Raw genomic sequence first — 21,091 nt, 5'->3', positions numbered from 1 at the left:
AGTTTGTTCCTGATGACGGGGGCATTGGGCAGCCCCTCAGAAGGGGATCCGGGGGCTCACGTGCTCAGGGAGCAGGCTGAGGCGGCTCCTCTGTGCTCCTGGTGCTATGGGCACTGCCTGGCTCAGTCCACGTGCATCCCGTCTCCTGAAGGCAACATCCTGGCATCTGCCAAGGCCCACCCCAGGGCCCTTTGAGGTTGAAGCTGAGTCCAAAGGGGCTGCCCTGCAGTCTTTGGATTTCTTCAAGGCTGTGTTTTTCTTCCTTTGTCCTTTCACGGAGGTCTGGCGTTTGCTGTTTTTTCTTGTGGGTCCCAAGCTTAACGTAGGTCTGAAGGTGGGGCTGGTGGGGCTGGCCTAGTTGAGATCTTTCTCTTGATTCTCTGGAGCCTGGATGAAGACCACTCCCCCTGCATGATGGGCTGGACCAGCCTGCTTTCTCCCCAGGGTTTCTGCCCTAACCTGCTGCCTGCCGCCTAGGATCGTCCTCCCAGGTTGTCAGGTCTGGGATTTCCAGGAGTTGACTCCCAGCAGCCCCGTTGCTAACAAGCCCTGGAGGTTACCCTGGCGTGCTCAGGTTTGAGGAGCCCACGTAGCCACCTGTCAGCACTGCCTTTGGTGCTCGCTGGCAGACAGCTTCCTGTGCTGACAGGTGGTAGAGGGACCTTGGTGGGCTGTCATCAGGGTACCTGGTAATGAGGGGAAACGGAAACCTTGACTCTTTTCATTCCCAAAGTCCCTCATGTTCTAGGTGCTGCCCCTCCCCCATCAGGAAACAAACTTTCCTTTGCTCTACCCAGCCTTTCTTCCTTGTGTTTAGAGGGCAGGGAGGGGCTGTGTCAGATTTTGGTTCCTAAGAAAACTCAGCAGTTACTGCTAAGGTTGGGATGGGAATTGCCTGGCAGCAGGAGCCCCTCCCAGGCGGTGGGCAGCAGGAGGCTGGCCTTTGAGAGCATGTGTATCTGAGACTCACTGAGCCTGGATCCACTGGCATCCTTGACAACCTGGATTCTTGCTACAGAGGCCAGAGCACTGTGGCTGCAGGCCCTGGGGGCCTTTTTGCAGGTGGGGTCCCAGCTCACTGTGGTGAAACCTCAGGTGCGAAGAGCGAGGCACCATCCCGATGAACCACTTTGCTGCCCCTTCCTGCCTCCTTTGGGAAGCTTTTTCCCAGAATGCAGTTTGCAGAAGTGGGAGTAGCTTTGGTTCTGGAACTTCCATGTCCTTCGCTGATTCTGCTTCCTGTCTCCTCCAAGGCCATGGCTGAACCTCAGTCCCCACCCTTGGGTGGTCCTTGGTAAGAGCCCGGGCTGGACCAGGGGACTTCAACTGAACCTCGCAAGGGGCCTTTTTAGGGAAGGTGGTGATGCAATCCAGCCTGTCATCACTGTCAAACTCTAATAAAAATAAAAGTATTCATTTCAGAAGGGGGGGCACGCTGTGTTCTCCAGACCTGTCAGCCCAGCGCAGGTCAGATTTCCACCTGCTCTCCCTGGACAAACTTATCAGATAGCAATGCTCTAATTGTGTGTTCTCTTTCTCCCGGTCCTCCCTGGTCTGTCCCCTTCGCCCCCCCCTCCCGGATGTTTGGAATCTGCAGAACCCTGTTTGGAAACAAGATCAAGTCCGTGGCTAAGAGAGCCTTCTCGGGGCTGGACAGCCTGGAGCACCTGTGAGTATCTCTCCAGACCTTCCCTGACCCCAGGCTGCCAAATGCAGCTGTGGGGAGTCTGCTAGCAATTTAATCACATCTTTGTAAACTGAGAAACAGGCAATTTGGAAACACCAGCTGTTTCCTTCTCATTATAAGTCAGCTTCAACTTTGGCCTTTATTTTGCCTATGCCAGGAACAGTTACGCTACATAGGGCCAGTCTGTGAACTCCTAGTTAATGCAGTTGGTGTTTGGGTAAATCCCCCCCCTCTTCCTGCCCTGCCTCACCCCTGCACCGGCTCCTCCACGGGCCCGTGGTCTCCTTCCCACTTCCTGAAGGTGCTTTGTCCTGGCTCCAGCCTGGCACCTCCACTAGAGCTGCCTAACTGTGCTGAGCCCTGGCTGGGCTTCCCAGGAGGTTCTCTCCTTGTGGGGCTGTTCTGAGGCGATGACTCTAGTAGTTGGTTCTTCATTTATTTTGTCCTTGAGTGCAGTTTGACTTCTTTTGGGAAAACTTTGCCTGTTGACTTATTGGGCAGGCCCTAACCTGGCTTCGGTGCTCCCCTAAGGCTGGCTTTGTTCCAGAGTTATTCCAAGGGCTGGTGTCAACATCTGTGAAATGACAGCCACTTACAGTCAACTCAGGGCAGGACATGGGTCTGGCTGGTACTTGCAGCTCGCTGCAAAACGAGGCTGTCCTGAAAACCCCTGAGCCTCTTGGCTCAGACATGGGCTGACTGAGGGTGCCCCATGTCCTTGCATCAGTAACGATGGCTCTTTTGCAGGAACCTTGCCGGGAATGCTATCAGGTCTGTCCAGTTTGACGCCTTTGTGAAGATGAAGAATCTGAAAGAGCTGTAAGTATCTGCCGTCCCGAGGCCTGCCTAACATGCGTAGAGAATTTCAGAGTAAGAAACACCTTGTTTGGATTGTGCCTCACCTTATGTAATAGTTGTGACCACTTATTTTTGTATGTAAGTTAAATTGTCTTTCTAAAGAATTCCCTGTGGGGGCTTATTCTGGATCAGGGGTAAGCACACTTTTTCTCAAAGGGCCACATTCTGGATATTTTCAGCTCTGTGTGCCATGGGGTCTCTGTCTTCACAAGCAGGTCTGGTTGTAGCAGGAAGCAACCGTAAATGATGTGTAAGTGACAAGGCGAGGCCATGGTACAGAAGAGAGGGGCCCAGGCTCTGGGTGACCACCTGCTGCTCTGAGTAATGTGAGTGGATTCTAGGTGTCCAGCCATCGTTACTTAGGTCAGGGGCAAGTATCATCCTTTGGGTTTGCTTAAGTGAAGGCCTGTGTCACAAGGGGCTTCTGTAAAGAACTTGGGTAGTGGGCAGGGCAGAGGCGACTATGGGAAGTGAGATGGGATAGCCATGTCTGTTTCCAGGGCCCCTGGAGTTCATAGGGTGGTGCCGCCTCTGTAGACTGTCATCGTAGGCCCTTGGTGACAAGGGTTAGCAGAGTTTACCTGTGTCTTAGTCTGGCAGAGGAACTGGTCTCGGTGTCTGAGCTCCTTTCTCCTTCCTACATAAACCTGATCTGCAGCCAGCACGTTCTGGCCATAATGTTCGTGCCCTGAAGTGTGGCTTTTGGTTTTCACAAGGGCTTCAAAGCACGATGCTGAAGGATGACTATCTTTGCCCCCTGACCTCTTTCCTGAGGCCACTCCAGGTGGGCCCTAGACTGCAGGGTGGGGGTGGGAGTGGAGAAGTAGGGGTACAGTCCTGCAGTTGGAAACACAGCAGGATCAGGCCCCTGGGGACAGTCCTCTTGGGCGTGACTTGGCTTTGCTGTGAGGCTCCAGTCCATCAAGTGGACGCTCTGGTTTAGGGGGTCACAGTCTGAGTGCAGAGTCTGTAGGAGGGGATATATGGACAGACATGTGATGGAGCACAGGTCGCCAGGCATTTACTGTAAAATCTGTTTCTTTCAACCTTTCTGTTTCTGAAACTTTTCGAATATAATGTTAAAAATATCTGATTAAATGGGAAGGGGACATTTTGAGAGAAAGGGAAGGACAGGGAGACAAGATTTCCTTTTGGCCTAAAAATTCCAGTTTCCTGAGGCCGTTTTCTAGTTGGGATTAACTGGACCCTTCCAGGTGCTGGACACCCGTCCTCACCCCCATGCGTAGTCCTGGGGCCCGGCCTTGGCCCTCCGCCTGGGTTCCCATCGGTCACTGCGTGTGCCCAGCTGTGGCTGGCCCTGGTCCGGCTTTCGGGTGGGAGACACGGCTAGTCCCACTGGGTCCTTTTCTTTGCCCGTCGGGTCAGGCAGGTTGTGCTGTGCGCTGAGTCATCCTCCGGGTAAGTTTCCACAGCCATGATGAGAAACACACTTTGAGCTGGAATCGTGACATGCACCATGGAAGCCAGCAGAGCATCGGGGTGGCTGGCAGCAGCCAAGGGCGCTGGCAAGGCTGCGCCTTTAGCTGGTGCGGTAGGAATGGAGTCTGCAGAGCCTCGGGATCCCTGGCAATGTCCTGGTTCAGTCTCTCCACCCAGACTTGGTCCTTACAGCCCTGTGTGTGTGGATGGGAAGTCGACGGTCAGAATCCTCACTGTCTGGCTCCCTTTCCTCTCCGTCTGTCCCGTTGGTTCTCATTCTGTAGGAAAGCTCTCTCCACCCTGAATGCCCGTGGCTTCTGAGGTCTGGGTCCTGCTGAGGTGGGCTTCACTGGAGGAAGAAGGCAATCCTCGGGCTTGGGCCAGCGGATACACTGAGTGTGTGGTACAAGGCTCGACCCTTTCCATACACGTTTCTGATCAAGGACAAACGCCAGATTTGTTTTCCCCAACCTGTTCCTGTGTCTCAAATGGAATCTGTCCCTGTCCCCCACTGAGTGCGAGCATCTCACGGTGAAGGCCCAGGGTCATCTCTAGACAGGCTGTCCTGCTGACTACACAGAAAGGGGCAGTCAGACCAAATGCCCTCTTGCAGGGAGCTATGGCGCTCCTGGCAGGGAGAGGTCCAGGTGGCAGTCTCCTCTCTGCACACAGCGCGTCCGGGGAAGCCCCCCAGGCGCTGCGCAGCCTCGCCGTGGCCTCCGCACCGTGAGCCGCTGCGCCCGCAGAGACTCGGCAGCGAGCAGCCCTGACGTCTCTGAGCACAGATCCACCAGCCCACCGAGTTCAGATACAAAATCTAATGTTGATTTCAAAGTCTCACCTGGGCAAACATCCCACTTACAATGGCTTTGGGAACAATTACTCAGTCTTCAAAAAAGTACTTCCCAAAATAAGTTGAATCAGCTAAGATGCCTCGCTCGCTGATCTGGGAGGACAGGGAGCAGGTGGGAAGAGAGGTGCAACTTAGCCAGCCCGGGGCCCTCGGCCCTCAGCCTCCTTCCCCTGCTTTCACTGGTCGACCAGCTCTGCTCATTAGAAGGCTGGAGCAAAACAGAAGGAAACACGGGAACTGTCCCATGGTTGCTCTTTGTGATGTCTGAGGGAAACAGTGGCTGGAAGCAAGCTGTCGCCATAATGTTGCCCACGTGACTCTTGGAATTTCTGGGGACCCGTGTCCTGGAGACGGTTTATGATAAGGAGGCCTGTGTGTCCCCTTGGTCCTATCCTTGCTGTGGGCTCAGGGCCTCCCAGGAACAGGGTAGTTCGACCCTGTGGTTGGCTTGTCAAGTGACTCCTCGGGAAGGAATGTCCTCTGAGATGGCGATTCCGATTTCTGTTTAAAAAACTGATCTTTCGTTGCTGAGAAATGAAAAAGAAAATATTCTATGTTTTGGTTGGAGCCTCACTAAACCAAGGCTGCGCATTCTCATGGCCCGGCAGTGGCAGTGAACTAACCCAGTGTAGGGAGCGGAGCTGCCCCCTGCGGTGCGGGTGCAGAGATGCACCAGTGCGAAGCCGGCGGCCGGGCTTGCACAGGAAAATACGCTTTGCTGAATAGGTAGCAATAGAGCCTCCTCAGAGCGGGTTTCAGAATTGAGGTCCACGTCTCAGGTCACAGCTAGAGGCGCCGAGTAGTTTACCAGGAGAGGGCTGCCCCTCTCTCGCCGGGAGCAGTGAGCAGGGTCCCGGGTTCCAGCAGAGTGTGGCCATCCTAGAGCAGGTGGGAGCTCGGGCTGGTGCTACTCTATGTGGTCCTTAGGCGAGCATGTCAGCAGCACCTAGGAGCGTGTTAGAGATGCAGTCGTGGGTCCACCCGGCCTTCGGAGCCAGGAGCTGTGTCACATCCGAATTTCCAGGTAGATCACGCGTCCTTCCTGAAGAGCTGGGAGAGGAGTCGTCCCTGTTGCGCCTGCTGGCATGAATGGCAGAAGCTGATCAGAGTGACAGGTCGTTGTGTGTCCTGAGAGAATATTTCTTCTGCCAGCCACACCTCAAATGCCCCTTGTTTTTCTTAACAGCCACATCAGCAGTGAGAGCTTCCTGTGTGACTGCCAGCTCAAGTGGCTGCCCCCGTGGCTGCTGGGCAGGACGCTGCAGGCCTCTGTGACAGCCACCTGCGCCCACCCGGAAGCACTGAAGGGCCTGAGCATCTTCTCTGTGCCGCCAGAGAGTTTTGTGTGTGGTAAGACTGTCTTTGTGACTTTTCCCATGCAGGGTGGTGAGCCAGGAGGAGCTCCTCATTGTGGGAGTGATTCCTGTGACAGAGTTAAACCCCAGCCTGTGGTTACCAGTCAGCTGCTGGATGCAGCTTATTTCCCACCGAAACCACACATAGTATTTACTGCACAGTCGCCTCGTTATGTGGTTCTTAGAGTCCATGCATTTAATCAGAAGGGAGCATGGGGTGGTTCAATTACAAATCAGAATAATCAGTTACAGGAAGATAGTTAGTGTTGTTTCAAGAGGGCTCTGGTGCCTGGGTTTAGCTGTGAATTTGCTCAGTGTATGAGGCTGGGGTTTTAATGTGTTTCTTTCCAGCCCCAAGAGTAAAAGGTTAAACACAGGAAGAACCAGTCTCAGGAGAACAGTTGCTGTAGTAAAAATAATTCCTTAATGCTGACTTGCCCTCTCGCTGTTTCTCAAACCACTGGAGTCTGCACTTGTGGCTTGAAATTCTTTTTTCCCCTGATTGTTGGAACGTAGCTCCTGCCACCTTTTGCCCCAGGGTGGTTGGCCTCCAGCGCACTAGCTCAGACAGGAATGATGCAGCCTCGTGGTCAGAGAGACGTGATCAGAGATGACAGACTTGGAGTTGTTCCTGGTTTGTGCTCTGAGCAGGAGCGAGGGTGGGATTCCCAGGCCAGCGTGGAACTGTGGACGGGTGAGTCCTGCTGCCCCCCTCCTCCGGGCTGCCCCGAGCTGTCTGGTCCCTGCTCTGATGATCCTGACCAGGTGCGCCCTGAGCGATATGGGGGCCCTGTGGCCCACTTCTTGGTCCTACTTTTTGGGCGTAGCCAGAGCCAGTGTGCCTGTCAAAGTCAAGGTACAAGGGCCTCCTTCTCGTACCACCACCTGAGAGCAGGCTTGCCCACCCTGCTCCTGATCAGTCCAGCAAAAGGCCTTAAAAACAGTCAGTGTGGTGGCAGCTTTTCTTACTGATCAGTGACCCGGGAACTTCCGTGTAGGAGTGGGTGCAGGTCACCCCCATTCCCTAGGACAGGTGGCTGTGCAATCCATTGCCTGTCAGTACCTGGTCCTTGGCCACTGGAATTGTTCGCAGAGCTCTCAGATTGAGTGTTCTTCCCCTAGCTCCCTCTCTCCTGTTGTGGGGCATGGTCTTTTCCTTTGGATGAGCCAAGGCAGGACTTTTGACATGTCCTATGCAGCCTCCAGCCTGTGGCCCTGGCATATCCTGGATTGTAGCACCTCTTACCCCACTTGGGCTCCCACCCAAGCAGTCATCAGGTGTGGAAGGGAACCATGAAAACACTGGCGGAGATTGACGGGTGAAGCTCTGTGGGAGTCTCCCATTGCTTTTTATAAAACTGATACATAAGCACTTCACACCATGGATAGCTAGACTCAAAGTTCAGATACTGAGTGCCATGAAGATGGTGGCAGTCTGACCCTCCTGCACTGAGGTGGATGTAAAACAGTGCAGCCGCTTTGGAAAACAGTCTGTTAGTTTCACAAACAAACAGCAATTCTACTCTTAGGTATCTACTCAAAAGAACTGAAAATATATGTCCACTTAAAAACCTGTGCACGAATGTTCATAGCAACATTTCTTATGGAAGTAACCCAGTGCCCACAAATGTGTGCAGCCATACGGTGGAGTGTCATTAGGCCATAAAAGAGGGAGTCAGTCATGCAACAGGTAAGCCTCACAGAAGACCACATATTGCAGGATTGCAGTCACATGAACCAGGGAAACCTACAGAGCTAGAAAGCAGATGAGGGGTTGCTTAGGGCTGGGAGGGATGACGGGAGAAGGGATGGTAGCCAACAGGTAAGGGGTTCTTTTTGAGGTGAAAATTTTTTAAAAATGAACTGTGATGACAGTGGCACATTTGTGAGTATACTAAAAACTATGGAATTGTATACTTTAAACAGGTGAATTCTATTTCAATAAAGCTGCTTTTTAAAAGAAATGTAACTTATATACCATAAAAGTCACCCCTTAAAGTGTACAATTTAGTGGTTTTTAGAACATTGAAAAGTTGTGTAAACCTCACTACTATCTAATTTTAAAAGATTTTTGTCACCCCAAAAACAAACCCCACCCCCACTGGCATCACTCCCTGTGCTACACTGGCCCCAGGCCCCACGGCCACTTCTCTGCTTTGTGTCTCTATGAGTCCTACAATATGTGGTCTTTTGTGACTGTTTTTTTTCATTTAGCATAATTTTTTAGCATGTATCAGTACTTTATTCGCTAAATAATACTTCATTGTATGGATATGCATTTTATTTATCCATTGTCAATAATGGATTAAATTTAGGTTACTCTTTTTGGTATTCTCAGTAACGCTGCTGTGAATGTTTGTGTCCAAGGTTTGTGTGAATTCTCTTGGGTACTAGGAGTTGAATTACTGGGTCATATGGTAACTCTATGTTTAACTATCTGAGGAACTGCCAACTGTTTTCCAAAGTGGCTGTATCATTTTACACAGCCACCAACAATGTATGAGGATTTTGATTTCTCCCATCCTTGTCAACATTTGTTGCTTTTTTGTTGAATCTACACTAGTTGATATGAAGTATATCCTCATTGTGTGTTTTATTTTTTTGTGGGGTTTTTTTGGCACTATTTTTAAAAAAATTCTCAGTTGAGAGTATGTTTTTCATTGATTTTAGAGAGAGGAAGTGGGGGAGAGAAACATAGATGTGTGAGGGAAACATCAGTTGCCTCCCGCACACACTGAGACCAGGGGATCATGCCCACAACCTGAGTATGTGCCCTGCCTGGGAGTTGAACCCACCACCTTTTGGTATACAAGTCAACACTCCAACCAACTGAGCCACACTGGCCAGGGCTTATTGTGGTTTTGATTTGCATTTCCCTAATGATGTTGATCATGTTTTCATATGCTTATTGGACACATGTATATATATAATCTGCTTTGGAATAGTGGCTGTTCGGATTCTTTGCTCATGTTTTAATTGGGCCATTTGTCTTTTTATTGAGTTGTAAAGTTCTTCATATATTAGAGATTCTAGACACTCATCAGATATACGATTTGCCAATATTTTATCCCAATCTGTGCATTTAAAAAATATATATTGATTTCAGTGAGAGGAAGGGAGAGGGAGGGAGGAAGAGAGAGAAACATCAATGATGAGAGTCATTGATTGGCTGCCTCCTACACGCCCCCTACTGGGGATCAAGCCCAAAACCCGGATCATAGGTTGATGTTCCACCACTGAGCCACACTGGTTGGGCTGTGCATTATTTTTCATTTTTTGATGGTTGAGGCACAAAAGTTTTAAATTTTGAAGAAGTCCAGTTTCTCTTTTTTTTCTTTTGTCATTTCTACTTTTGATGTCATATCTAAGAAACTATTGCTTAAAACAAGGTCACAAAGATTTAAACCTTTTCTTCTAACAGTTTTATGATTTTAGCTGCTACACAGGCCTCCAATTTTGTTCTTTTTGAAGAATGTTTTGACTCTTGTGGTTCCCTTGCATTTCCCTATAAAGTTTTATATCAGCTTGTCAGTCTCTGCAATCAACACAATTGGAATTTTGGAATAGGGATTACATTGAACCTGTACATTAAGTTAGGGAGTATTGCTGTATTAATATTGTCTTCCCAATCCATGAAAATGGGATGTCTTTTTCTTTTTTTCTAGCTCTTCTGTAATTTCCTTCAGTGATGTTTTGTGGTTTTCATTGTACACATTTTAAAAATTCTTTTTGGAGCTGTTTTAAATGGCATTCTTAATTTCATTTTTAAAGTTTCATTGCTAGTGCACGGAAATGCAGTTGAGTTTTATATGTTGATCTTGTATCCTGCAACTGTGTTGAAATCATTTATTAGTTCTAATAGTTTTTCAGTAAATTCCTTAGGCTTTTCTTTATATGTGATCATCTTGTCATTTGCAAAAAGATAGTTTTACTTCTTCCTTTCCAATCCGGATGTCTTCTACTTACTTTTCTTGCCTAATTGCCCAGGCTCGAGCCTCCAGTTCATTACTGAATAGAAGTGGTGAGGGTAGACATCCCTCTCTTTTTTTCTGATCTTAGGGGGAAAACATTCAGTCTTTCACCGTTAAGTCTGATGTTAGCTGTGGATTTTTTCGTAGATGACCTTTACCAAGTTGTGGAATTCCCCTTCTTTTCTAATTTGTTCAGGGCTTTTATCATAAGAGGGTGTTGGATTTTGTCAGATGCTTTTTTTTTTTTTTTTGGCACCTGTAATCAGGTGGGTTTTCCCTTTATTTTATTGATATGATGTAATACATTGATTTGTGGATGCTAAACCAACCTTGTATTCCTGGGATAAATCCAGCTTGTTCATGCTGTATTGTTCTTTTTATATGTTGTGGGATTTGTTTTGCTAGTATATTCGTCGAGGATTTTTTGAATTTTCCCTTGTAAAGGTCTATAGTTTTCTTTTTTGGTGATGTTTTTGTCTGGTTTGTTAACAGGTAAAATATCTGCCTCATAGAATGGAGATGGGAAGTGTTCTCTCATCAGTTTTTCTTTGAAGAGTTTATAAAGGTAGAGTTCACCAGTAGTACCCTTTTAGGTCTGAACTTTCCTTTGTGGGAAGTTTTAAAATTATTAATTCAGTCTGTTTACTTGTTAGAACTATTCCAATTATATATTTCTTCCTGAGTCAGTTTTGGTAGTTTGCGTCTTTTGTGGAATTTGTGCATTTCAAACCGGTTGTCTGATTTGTGGGCAGTTATTCATAGGAGTCCCCTGTATTCTTTTTATTGCTGTGAAGTTGGTAGTCATGTCCCTTCTTTCATTCCAGATTTTAGTATTTTGAGTCTTCTCCTTTCAGCCTGAATGATATCCTTTTGTATTTCTTGTAAAGCAGGTCTGGTAGCAATGAATTGTCTTGGGTTTTTTGTTTTTGTTTTCAAACCTGAGAACATTTTCATTTCGCCTGCATTTTTGAAAGGATGGTTTTGCCAGCTATAGGATTATCCGGTGTTCTCTTTCCTTCACTGCTCCTCTGACTTCCATGATTTCTGGTGACAGATTAGCTGCTACTGTTACTGACGATCGTGTGTATGTGATAAGTTGCTGTTCTCTTGCTGCTTTCAAGGTTCTTTGTCTTTTTACAGCTTGACTATGATGTGCCTGGGTGTGGATCTCTGAATTTATTTTATTTGGAGTTTGTTGAACTTCTTGGATGTGTAGGTGCATGTTGTTTACTAAATGTGGAAAGTTTGGGGCCATTGTTTCTTCAAATACTCCGCTCCTTTTCTTTCTTCTCCTCAGACTCCCATCATCTGCATGGTGTTTGCTTAATGCTGTCCCCCAGCTCTGTGGCTCTTCACTTCTCTTCATTCTTCTCTTGTTGCGTTTCTCAGACTGGATTATCTCAGGAGGCCTGTTTCAAGTTTACTGACTTTTTTGCCAACTTAGCTTGGCTGTTGAGCCCTTCTAATGAGTTTTTCATTTCAGTTATTGTACTTTTAAACTCTAAAACTTGTATTTGGTTCATTTTTCCAGCTTATATCTCTTTATTGGTATTCTTTATTTGGTGGGAAGTATTTGCATACTTTTCCTTAATTTTCTTAGACCTGGTTTCCTTTAGTTCTTTGAACATATTTATAAAGCCAATTTAGTGTTTCCTTAGCAAATCGAAGACCTGGGCTTCCTTGAGGACATTTGTCTATTGACTGCATTTTTTCCTGTTTCTTTGTGTGTTTTGTGGTTATTTGTTGAAAACTGAGCATTTAAAATAATATGGCAACTAGAAATCATAGTGTACCTCTGTCTTCCCCCAGGGTTTACCATTGTTCTGTTAATTACAATTTGTTTAGTGACTTTCCTGGACAAATGTTATATAGTCTGTTCTCTGCAGCCACAGCCACTATAGTCTCTCTCTGTAGTTTGCTAATGAGTGGACAGAGCCCGTAAGTCAGTCATCTACTCAGCCTCTGGTCCTTTGCCCGGCATCACTCCCTGTTTGCACTGACCGTCAGGGCCAGTTACCGGTGAGGAGTGGGCACCCTCTCGGGTCCTGGCTGGGTGTGCACAGCCTGCACATGCCTTGGCTTTCTAGGACCTCAGGAATATGTCAGACCTTTCAGAGCCCACTTTCAACATTTCAATCACCTGATTTTCCATTTTAGTTTTTTGGCCAGCCTCTTGTTAGCCCCAACTGATATCACTGCCTCAGCCTTGGCTGCTGATTGTTCCATCAAATGCCATAGGGTGGGGCTTCCCGCAGTGAGCAAACTGCATCAGGTCAGATAAAGACAAACCCTGAGGATGGGGCTTTGGGGGAATCTCCGCACCCCTTCTGCCCCTTCAGTGATTGCTAGGCTGCAGGGTTTCAGGGATACCACAGAGCTGGGAGAGGGGGTGGGACTGGGGTAAAATGCCACAAAGCTCACCTTTCTTCTGGAGATTCAGGCATTTTCTTGATCAACACTCAGGTTATATGTAGCCTGTGGTTATTTTCCAGAATTCTGAAGAAGCTGGCTATCACCATTTTGCTAGTGTTCTCTTTGCTTTGGCAGAGGTGAAGATTTTCACCCGTTCGTACTCTGAGTTCTGAAGTGCTTGAGTCAGTTTGTGGATTAGGTCTGTGCAGTCATGATGGGCAGGTCCTGACCCTGTTCAGTGTGTTTTCTGTTAAAATAAGCGAGTAGAGCTGATTGTAGGTGTATGGAGCCTGCTGATTGCTCTACTAATTGGGCACTGGTGGGTTCACTTGTAATCAAAGCATGTGTGATCTTGGAGGTGGTCACTGCTTGTGGATTTAAAACTGGACAAGGCCAGCTTTCAAGGGTGAGTCCCTTTTGGTGGTCGCTGGAGCGAGGATGGCTGTGTTGGCTCAGTTTCCTGTCATGGGGAACAGCGGCTGGTTCCTCTGCGTCCTCAGTGCCTGGGTGACTGACAGTTGGCTGTTTTCTCCCCAGAGGACTTACCAAAGCCGCAGATTATCACGCAGCCAGAGACCACCATGGCTGTGGTGGGCAAGGACATCCGGTTCATGTGCTCGGCAGCCAGCAGCAGCAGCTCCCCCATGACCTTTGCCTGGAAGAAGGACAGTGAGGTCCTGGCCAACGCCGACATGGAGAACTTTGCCCACGTCCGGGCGCAGGATGGGGAGGTGATGGAGTACACCACCATCCTGCACCTCCGCCGTGTCACTTTCGGGCACGAGGGCCGCTATCAGTGTGTCATCACCAACCACTTCGGCTCCACCTACTCGCACAAGGCCAGGCTCACTGTGAACGGTATGGACGCGCCGTCTTGCTCTCCTGGTGCTCGGCTCCTACGAGCCCACGTGCCACCATTCTCTCGGTTACCCACGGGAAATGACAGGCGGCAGCCGCGTGCATCCCGGGGCAGCCCTGTATCACACCACCCTGCCTGGGCTGGCCCCAGAGCAAGTTTGAAGGTTGAAGGGTTATTCGCAGTGGAATCTTTGTTTTGGGGATAAAATAACTTTTATCCAGTTACTACATTAAGTGAAATCGTGGGCCCAAGCCTTGTATTTTTACCCATTTATTATCCTCCATAAACAAGGTGTCTGGTACCCAGATCCCAGATCCCCTGACCCTCCGAGAGAGGGCGCGACCTCAGAGCAGAGGCGGGGCGCGGGGGGCAGCGGCGGGCCTGCCGCCCAGGGGCTGTGGACACCCGGCTGGTGTGTGCCAGCCACCACGAGGATTCTTACTCTACACAGCTCAGAGCTTGTCACAGCTGCTTCCTCAGGACTGTTTGTTGTGAGTTTAGGGCAGAGGGAGGAGTTGGCCACCCCACCCCCATAACCTAACGAGATTTTCCTGATTATTAAACCTCTAATTAAAAAATGCTGGAACCACTGTGTTCTTAGGCCCTACCGACCACAGAAAACATACCCTTCACTGCACTTTGGCTGGTTCTCTTAGTTTTTCTGAGGGAATCCTCACTGTTTCTCAAACTCGGTGAGCTGTTAGACTCGCCACACAAGTAACCTTGATGGGAACATGTGGCCGGATGCTTCCCAGTGTGTGGAATATCTGGGTCAGTACGTGGGCTCTGTGCTTTCAGCTTTGTGGGCACGGGACACACCCCTCCAGGGGGAGAGCTCTCCACTCTCCAGGGTGCGGGCACCTCAGCCTCCCTCTGTGACTGTCTCCTGCTGGAGCAGATGTTTGGTTTCCCAGGCACTCCTGCTGGTACTTAAGGTGGGCAGGCACCAGGCCCTGGCATTTAGGGGGTGTCCCAGGACGGACTGACGACTGACTGTGTGAGGGACAGTAGAGGAATGTTTCATTGAAAGCCTGTGTTTGAGGGGGGGTTGTCAGCCTGGGAGGTACGAGAGAGACCGATGGAAATGCTCCACCGTGGCTACGAGCAACTGGGCGGCCTTGGGGCCCGACGCACGCAGGGTGGTGAGGTTGTGAGCTGACGCCCGGACACGGGAGGGCTGTTTGCCAGAGGGATTCCTGGCCTTTGCGTCTAGCTTTCCTGTGACCTGGCTGATTGTTTTACAGTGTTGCCATCATTCACCAAAATGCCCCACGACATTGCCATCCGGACTGGCACCATGGCCCGCCTCGAGTGCGCTGCCACCGGCCACCCCAACCCCCAGATAGCCTGGCAGAAGGACGGAGGCACCGACTTCCCTGCTGCGCGCGAGCGGCGCATGCACGTCATGCCCGACGACGACGTCTTCTTCATCACCGACGTGAAGCTGGACGACATGGGCGTTTACAGCTGCACCGCCCAGAACTCGGCTGGCTCCGTTTCGGCTAACGCCACCCTCACTGTCTTAGGTTCGACTCTTGCTGCACTGAGTGTACACGTGTGCGTGAGTGTGCGTGAGAGAGGTTTTCTTAGATATCACGGGCACCGAGAGTCCCGGTTCCTAAGATGTTCTGTGCAGCCTGATGGGGGCAGTGTGGTGGGGCTGTTTCTATTTTCACATTTTCTAAGATTTTTTTGATTTTTTTTTTTTTTTAGTAAGTGGTTCCATCTCTTAAAATAAATAGGGCTTAGGTATAAAACACTCTAGATGAGAACTGCCTCTGACGGAGAGGTAGATCGGGACGCAGACCCGTCACAGGACAGCTGGGGAGCAGCAGACGTAGCTCACTCTCCTCGCTGGAGACACCAGCCTGGGACTGTCTGGTGGTAGAGGGGCCCCGAGAGGCTCGCCGTGTGGTGAAAGGTCTCAGCATTTTGCCGATTGTTGGATTGTCTTTGTCCGGAAGCCCTTGAGGCCCACAGAGTAACCGTGAGGTCTCCTCTGCCTACAGAAACCCCGTCCCTGGCAGTGCCCCTGGAAGACCGGGTGGTGTCTGTGGGGGAAACGGTGGCCCTCCAGTGCAAGGCGGCCGGGAGCCCCGCGCCCCGCATCACCTGGTTCAAGGGAGACCGCCCTCTGAGCCTCACCGAGCGCCACCACTTCACCCCCGGCAACCAGCTGCTCGTGTTGCAGAACGTGGTGGCCGAGGATTCGGGCCGCTACACCTGCGAGATGTCCAACGCCCTGGGCACAGAGCGGGCGCACAGCCAGCTGAGCGTGCTGCCGAGCCCCGGCTGCAGGCGGGATGGGACCACCGTGGGCATCTTCACCATCGCCGTGGTGTGCAGCGTCGTCCTGACGTCCTTGGTCTGGGTGTGCATCATCTACCACACCAGGAGGAAGAGCGAGGAGTACAGCGTCACCAACACAGGTCGGCCACTGTGGCCGAGGCTGCGTGCCGGGGAGGAGCGCAGTGACGCCTGGGCAGAGCCGGGTCCAGAGGCTCGTTCAGGGATTTCAGTGTATTTAAAACTCTAGACCGTTGGGAATGTGGAGCCATTCTGGACAGCCGAGCTGTAGTGTCACAGACACTATTTTAACTTCCAGGAGTTTAACATTGAGAGGGAACACTGTTAGACGCAAGGACACTGAGCGCCGCAGTTTCTACCTCTAGTAATTCAGAGGCGTCCTCGGCACAGGCTTTGCCGCCACGTGGGGGGTTCTGCAGCGACCTGTGTTGTGGTGTCAGCTCTTTCTCCCTCCCCGTCACTGCTGTCCGTCTGGTGCACTCGGGCATCTGACTGCCACCGTTTACCCCTGGGTGTGAGGTGCCCCTGGGAGGGCCTCTTGCATGCAGGACTCCACACAGTCCTGTTAGGCCTTGGCAGCTGCCATTGGGGGTCCTTTGTCTGTCTGTATCCTTGTCAAAACCAAGGGGCTGGGACCCTGTGGATGACTGTCCTGTCTCCTTGCAGATGAGACCGTTGTGCCGCCAGATGTTCCTAGCTACCTCTCTTCTCAGGGGACCCTTTCTGACCGACAGGAAACTGTGCTCAGGACTGAGGGTGGTCATCAGGCCAATGGGCACGTCGAGAGCAATGGTAAGGCCTGAGTCTGACGTCACTGTTCCCGAGTGGGAGCGGCCTCCAGCCCCTTGCTTCGGCAGGCGCATGGCGTCATACTGAGCACGTCTGACCCGGAAACTGAAGCCAGTTGGCTTTCAGGACCTCCCTGTGCAAGTTCTGCAAAGTTTAAAACCCCACCACCCAGGAAGTCTCTATGTTGGGCTTAGCGTCTCTTACTAAGAGTCTCAGCTCCTCTCATACTCAGTAGCTCTCAAGGGTGTGCGCTGCTCCAGGGGGGGTCAGCATGTGCTCAGCAGGTTTGTCCTTACGGGACGCAGGCTCGTGGCTGTGAAAACGGGCCTGGGAGCCACCACCCCACAGGACGTTTGCCCATCCCTCCCATCAGGCTTTGTGTGAAGCGCTAAGCCCAGTGCTTCCGACAGTGTGGGGCTCTGTTGCAGGTGTTTGTCCAAGAGACGCGGGCCTCTTCCCCGAGGCGGATGCTCGCAGCGTCACCTGCAGGCAGCCCAGGCTCTGCGTTGGACACAGTCAGGAGCCGTGGAGAGTGAAGGAGAAAGTTGACAGCTCACCTGGCGCACAGAAGACGGGTATGACCTCACTGATGAAAAGGGGAGACACTGTTTTTCTAAGACTGTCTCAAAATTGGGTATTTGTCTAAATAGGACGCTGTGTGGGGCCGGCTCTCTGGGTTCAAGTAGGATGTCTCTAGAGTAAACCTATGGTGTGGAGCCTGGGCATGAACTTTCCAGATTTATAAGCAACTTAAATAAAGGGCAAGGTCCAAACAAAAGGACCTTTTCACCAGGGCTCTTTGGAGGCTCCATTTCTCATTGTTCAGAACACTCCTGACACGCATTAAAGTGCGATGATTTCTTCCTGTGATCAGAGTTGTCTGACAGAATTAATCTGAAATGTATCAACATGGGAGACCCCATTCTACATGGCTGGCGGTTGCCCAGCCCCTTTTATGTGAAATACGGGGGGGGGGAGGGGGGTTTGCACTTGGTCTGAGTGGGGCCCCGGCCTCACAGAGGAGTGCAGCAGCCTCGAGATGGAGGCCTCAGGCCATGGTTCTGATTATCTCCGCTGTTTTGCAGAGCACAGTGGCCCGGGTGTATGTAGTGACAGCAACACTGATGTGAACAGTTACTCCGAGGAACAGGCCTTCTGTCCTCAGCCTGTGTCCAGGGACAGCACACAGCCAGATACACTGAGCAGCCAGGAGCCCGGCCGGAGTGACCACGAACATTCTCCACAGCTGAACAGCGGGACTGGCGATGGGTCCCGCACCGACTGCAGGGAGTCCCTCTACCCCAGTAACCACGATAGAATGCCGACATCCTTGAAGGAAAAGCCAGGGGCACCTCCAGACGGGAAAGGTAAATTTTTACTGTGTTCCCAGGAGTCACCCACGGCTCGGGGCAGCACGGAAACAGCCAGGCTAGAGGGTCTGACATGCCCTCTCCTCTCTCACAGGGGCCTCTCCGTGGACGTTAGCAAGGCTGTGTGAGGCAGACGCCATAGACATACTGCCCTCTGCGTTAACTCCAGGCAGGTCTGAGCTCACACAAGCCCCCTTGGCCTTTCCCGACGCTCCCAGTGAAGGCCAGCACTTGCTCCTTCCCAATGGGCACCTCCCCAGAGCATGCGACTCTGGGCCTGAGTCCACACCACTGATGGGACAGCTGCCTGGGAAACGGAGCGGGCCACTGCTGTTTGCACCACAGAGCTAGGCGCAGTCTACCTCGGCTTTGTGCCAGCCTCTGCAGGGAGGAGGTGGGGGCTCCAGGAGGAAGCGTGGCTCAAGCGTCGCGGACCTGTACAGTTCTAACTTCCATGTGGAGTGCCAGTTGTTTAAAGGACTTGCAGTGAAGCACAGATTGCAAGAGGCTATTGTGTATAAAAGGCAGAAAAGTATTGGATACCACTGTACATAAGAGTTTTCAGAGATTTCATATATATTATATATCTTTTACAGAGGATATTTTAATCTTTATTGCATGGTTAACAGAAAATCTTACAGTTTTGACAATATTTTTCATATCAGGTTGCTGTTTAACTTTGGAGTGGGGATAGTTCTGGTGCCTTAATGCATGGGTGGAATTTACAGACGCTGAAAACCACATTTGCTCCCAGGGTTGTGTGGGCGGAAGGCGGAAGTCCTCAGACTCGATCGCACATCGTGGGGCAGACCTGACGCTTTCCAGGCAGACTTGCTCGCGTGCGGGTGCAGCCGCACAGACCTCCCGGGCCCAGACCGCCCTGGGGACGGTACACTGCACTGAGTGGCTTTTGCTCATAGGTTCGAGTTCTTAATGAGCGTGGTGGGGGTTGTAATCACCATAGCGTTTGGTCTGGATAATTAAGCCTGCCTTCCTTCTATGGTAAAAGCAAATGTGGTCTTGTCAGTGTTACTTGATTGTCACTTGAGGCTTTCTAATAAGATAGAGGTTGCTGCTGTTGGTACCTGTGGATTTTTCAATAGTGATGCTTTAGTTCTGCCAATATAATTAACGTTACCTTGGTGTTGGGGGAGGAAGGATGGAGTCCTTATTTCCAGGGCTGGCTCATCTCGACTGAGGACCCGGAGCAGGCCCGTCCGCGTCCTTCCCTCGCACAGACAGACGAATGGCGAGCTTCGGCCCTTGACTTGGGTTCTGGTATATTTGCACTTTTGAGACCTGTAACTAACCATCTTGTGAGTGCCAATGGGTGTTTCAGGAAAAACTGCATTGAAACTAACAAGGTCCTTAAAAGCTTGGAAAGCAAGGTCCTTTAGCCAAAAAGCTGAAGGTAGGTATTGACAGAGTGGTTACCATGTTAAATTTTACTGTCCGATGTCATCACTGTTTCAAAGGTGAGCACATGTAGTTTTGTTCTCAATAGTTAACTGACCAATGTTACGTCCACAACATGTGAACCTGCTGCTGTGGAGAGGCAGTGTGAGAGGAAGTATTACTTTCATGTACAGTTATTTATTTATAGAAGTTTTGGTACAATGTACGTTGAAAACATGTAAGATATTGAGTGTCTAACAAGCGGCAGTGATGTGTCTAATAAAGGTTCACTTGTGAATGAATGGATGTGTGGCTCGGTCATCCTTCCACAAATGTGACGTGTGCACTGGAACCAGCAGGGCTTCACCTGCCTAATTCCAGAGCGGCCCTGACAAGTGCAGTCGTCCTACCCTCTCTTTTTTGAGAGGAAAAAGAACCAGTGCGTGGTTAGGCCAAGCAGGACCGTCTCTGGGGGAGGCGTGACAGCACCAGGCTCCCGCGATTGACTCTTCACAGCACCTAGAGCTTGTCAGTCAAGCTCTGAATGGTGACCTTCCCTTTGGGTGCTGAGCTTAAACCTCCAGGCGAAGCCCGTCCCTCCGCTCTGAAGTGGAGAAGCCCCGAATGCGGCCCTGCTGCCCTGAGGCCCCAGCACGCCCTCCACCCTCAAGCCCACGGGGCCCACCTGGTTCCTGGCCGCAGCTGCTTGCTGGCTTTCATACGCCACATGGCCGCTGGACACTCCTCTGTCAGGTTCAAATGTGTTTCCATAGGCTCAGTCCGAGGGTCATCGAGAACAGCCTGGTCACCCGGCTCATACGCACCTGTAGGCCATTGTTTTTCAAAAGAGCCGTAAGTGGACACACTGGTAACTACCTCACATGCACAACTGCCCGTCTCCGTTCCCAGTCGAGCCCTTCTCCCGAAAGTGTGCCCGTCTCTGCCTGCCATCGAATCTGCTACCAGGTGGCAGGAAACTAAAGGTCAGATACAATCAAGTGAAAGCTCTGAGGGCCTGGACTCAGCATCACCACTCATTTATTAAGGGGTTCTGAGAAAATCGTTCAATTACTGCTGTGGGCGTTTTCTTAACTTTCGGGCAAATGCGCAGGTGACCTCATTCCAGCGGCCTGTAGCCTGGAAGACGTGCTCTCCATGCCGTGTTCTGCGAACTGAACTCCAGCGTCGTGTTTTGTTGTCTGAAGGCCAGGCAGCTGCTCGCCGGGAGGGAGAGCTCACAGCAGCCCCCTGGAAGAAGTGCATGTGGGTGTGATTCATGGGCGCTCAGTGCCAAGCTCCATCAGCAGGCTGCGCGTTTGGTCATAAGCACCAAGAAAGATGAAACCTCCCAGACTGATCGCTGCCATTCGAGGGAAGACACCTGCAAATAATCTGGGGGGGGGAGGGAAGCAAAGGAGATTTTAAAAATTTTGTGTTTAAAAAAGGTGTTTAAAAAGGTTAAATTCCAACACCCACAGCTTGCTCAACTCAACACACCATGCTCATTAAACCCCACACAGTACTTAACATGTGTTTTTTCCTTTCAGAATCGCACTAAATTACATTCCCAAGCAGACTTGTTGAAGTCTGAGCCCAGCTGTTTGTTGGCGAAAGTGGCTACATACCAAACAGCTTACTTGTGCGCTCACAATTAAGTCAAATAATTAGTCGAACAGTAACTCTGTCCCCACAATAGTCCTGCTTAAACTTCCAGACCCTTTGTCTTTACAGATGATGGAATTGACTTTTTTATAAAAGAGTCAAAGGGCACAGCCCACCCTGGAGGCCCCTGGTG

At 50.6% G+C, this 21,091-nt stretch overlaps 2 protein-coding genes across 3 annotated transcripts in view; one reads left to right on the top strand and one right to left on the bottom strand.

Annotated features, from left to right (window-relative positions):
* Positions 1-19,899, top strand: part of LRIG1 (leucine rich repeats and immunoglobulin like domains 1) — a 106,985-nt gene extending 87,086 nt beyond the window's left edge. For both annotated transcript variants that reach the window (XM_087825102.1, XM_087825101.1), the window contains 10 exons: positions 1,598-1,669; positions 2,435-2,506; positions 6,025-6,188; positions 13,114-13,434; positions 14,680-14,961; positions 15,445-15,864; positions 16,409-16,534; positions 16,960-17,106; positions 17,617-17,898; positions 17,996-19,899. In XM_087825102.1, the coding sequence (XP_087681228.1) occupies positions 1,598-1,669; positions 2,435-2,506; positions 6,025-6,188; positions 13,114-13,434; positions 14,680-14,961; positions 15,445-15,864; positions 16,409-16,534; positions 16,960-17,106; positions 17,617-17,898; positions 17,996-18,252 (2,143 nt within the window). In that variant the 3' untranslated portion in view covers positions 18,253-19,899. The remainder of the gene's footprint in view (positions 1-1,597; positions 1,670-2,434; positions 2,507-6,024; positions 6,189-13,113; positions 13,435-14,679; positions 14,962-15,444; positions 15,865-16,408; positions 16,535-16,959; positions 17,107-17,616; positions 17,899-17,995) is intronic.
* A 93-nt stretch (positions 19,900-19,992) lies between these two features.
* SLC25A26 (solute carrier family 25 member 26) overlaps positions 19,993-21,091 on the bottom strand; it is a 111,052-nt gene continuing 109,953 nt past the window's right edge. The window contains exon 10 of the mRNA XM_016223102.2: positions 19,993-20,688. Coding sequence (XP_016078588.1) covers positions 20,571-20,688 — 118 coding nt within the window. The 3' untranslated portion in view covers positions 19,993-20,570. The remainder of the gene's footprint in view (positions 20,689-21,091) is intronic.

Source organism: Miniopterus natalensis, chromosome 15 (genome assembly GCF_054644295.1).
Source record: "Miniopterus natalensis isolate mMinNat1 chromosome 15, mMinNat1.hap1, whole genome shotgun sequence".
Lineage (NCBI taxonomy): Eukaryota > Metazoa > Chordata > Mammalia > Chiroptera > Miniopteridae > Miniopterus > Miniopterus natalensis.
Note: the sequence above shows the minus strand (reverse complement) of the source record. Positions and strands in the feature narration are given on the sequence as shown.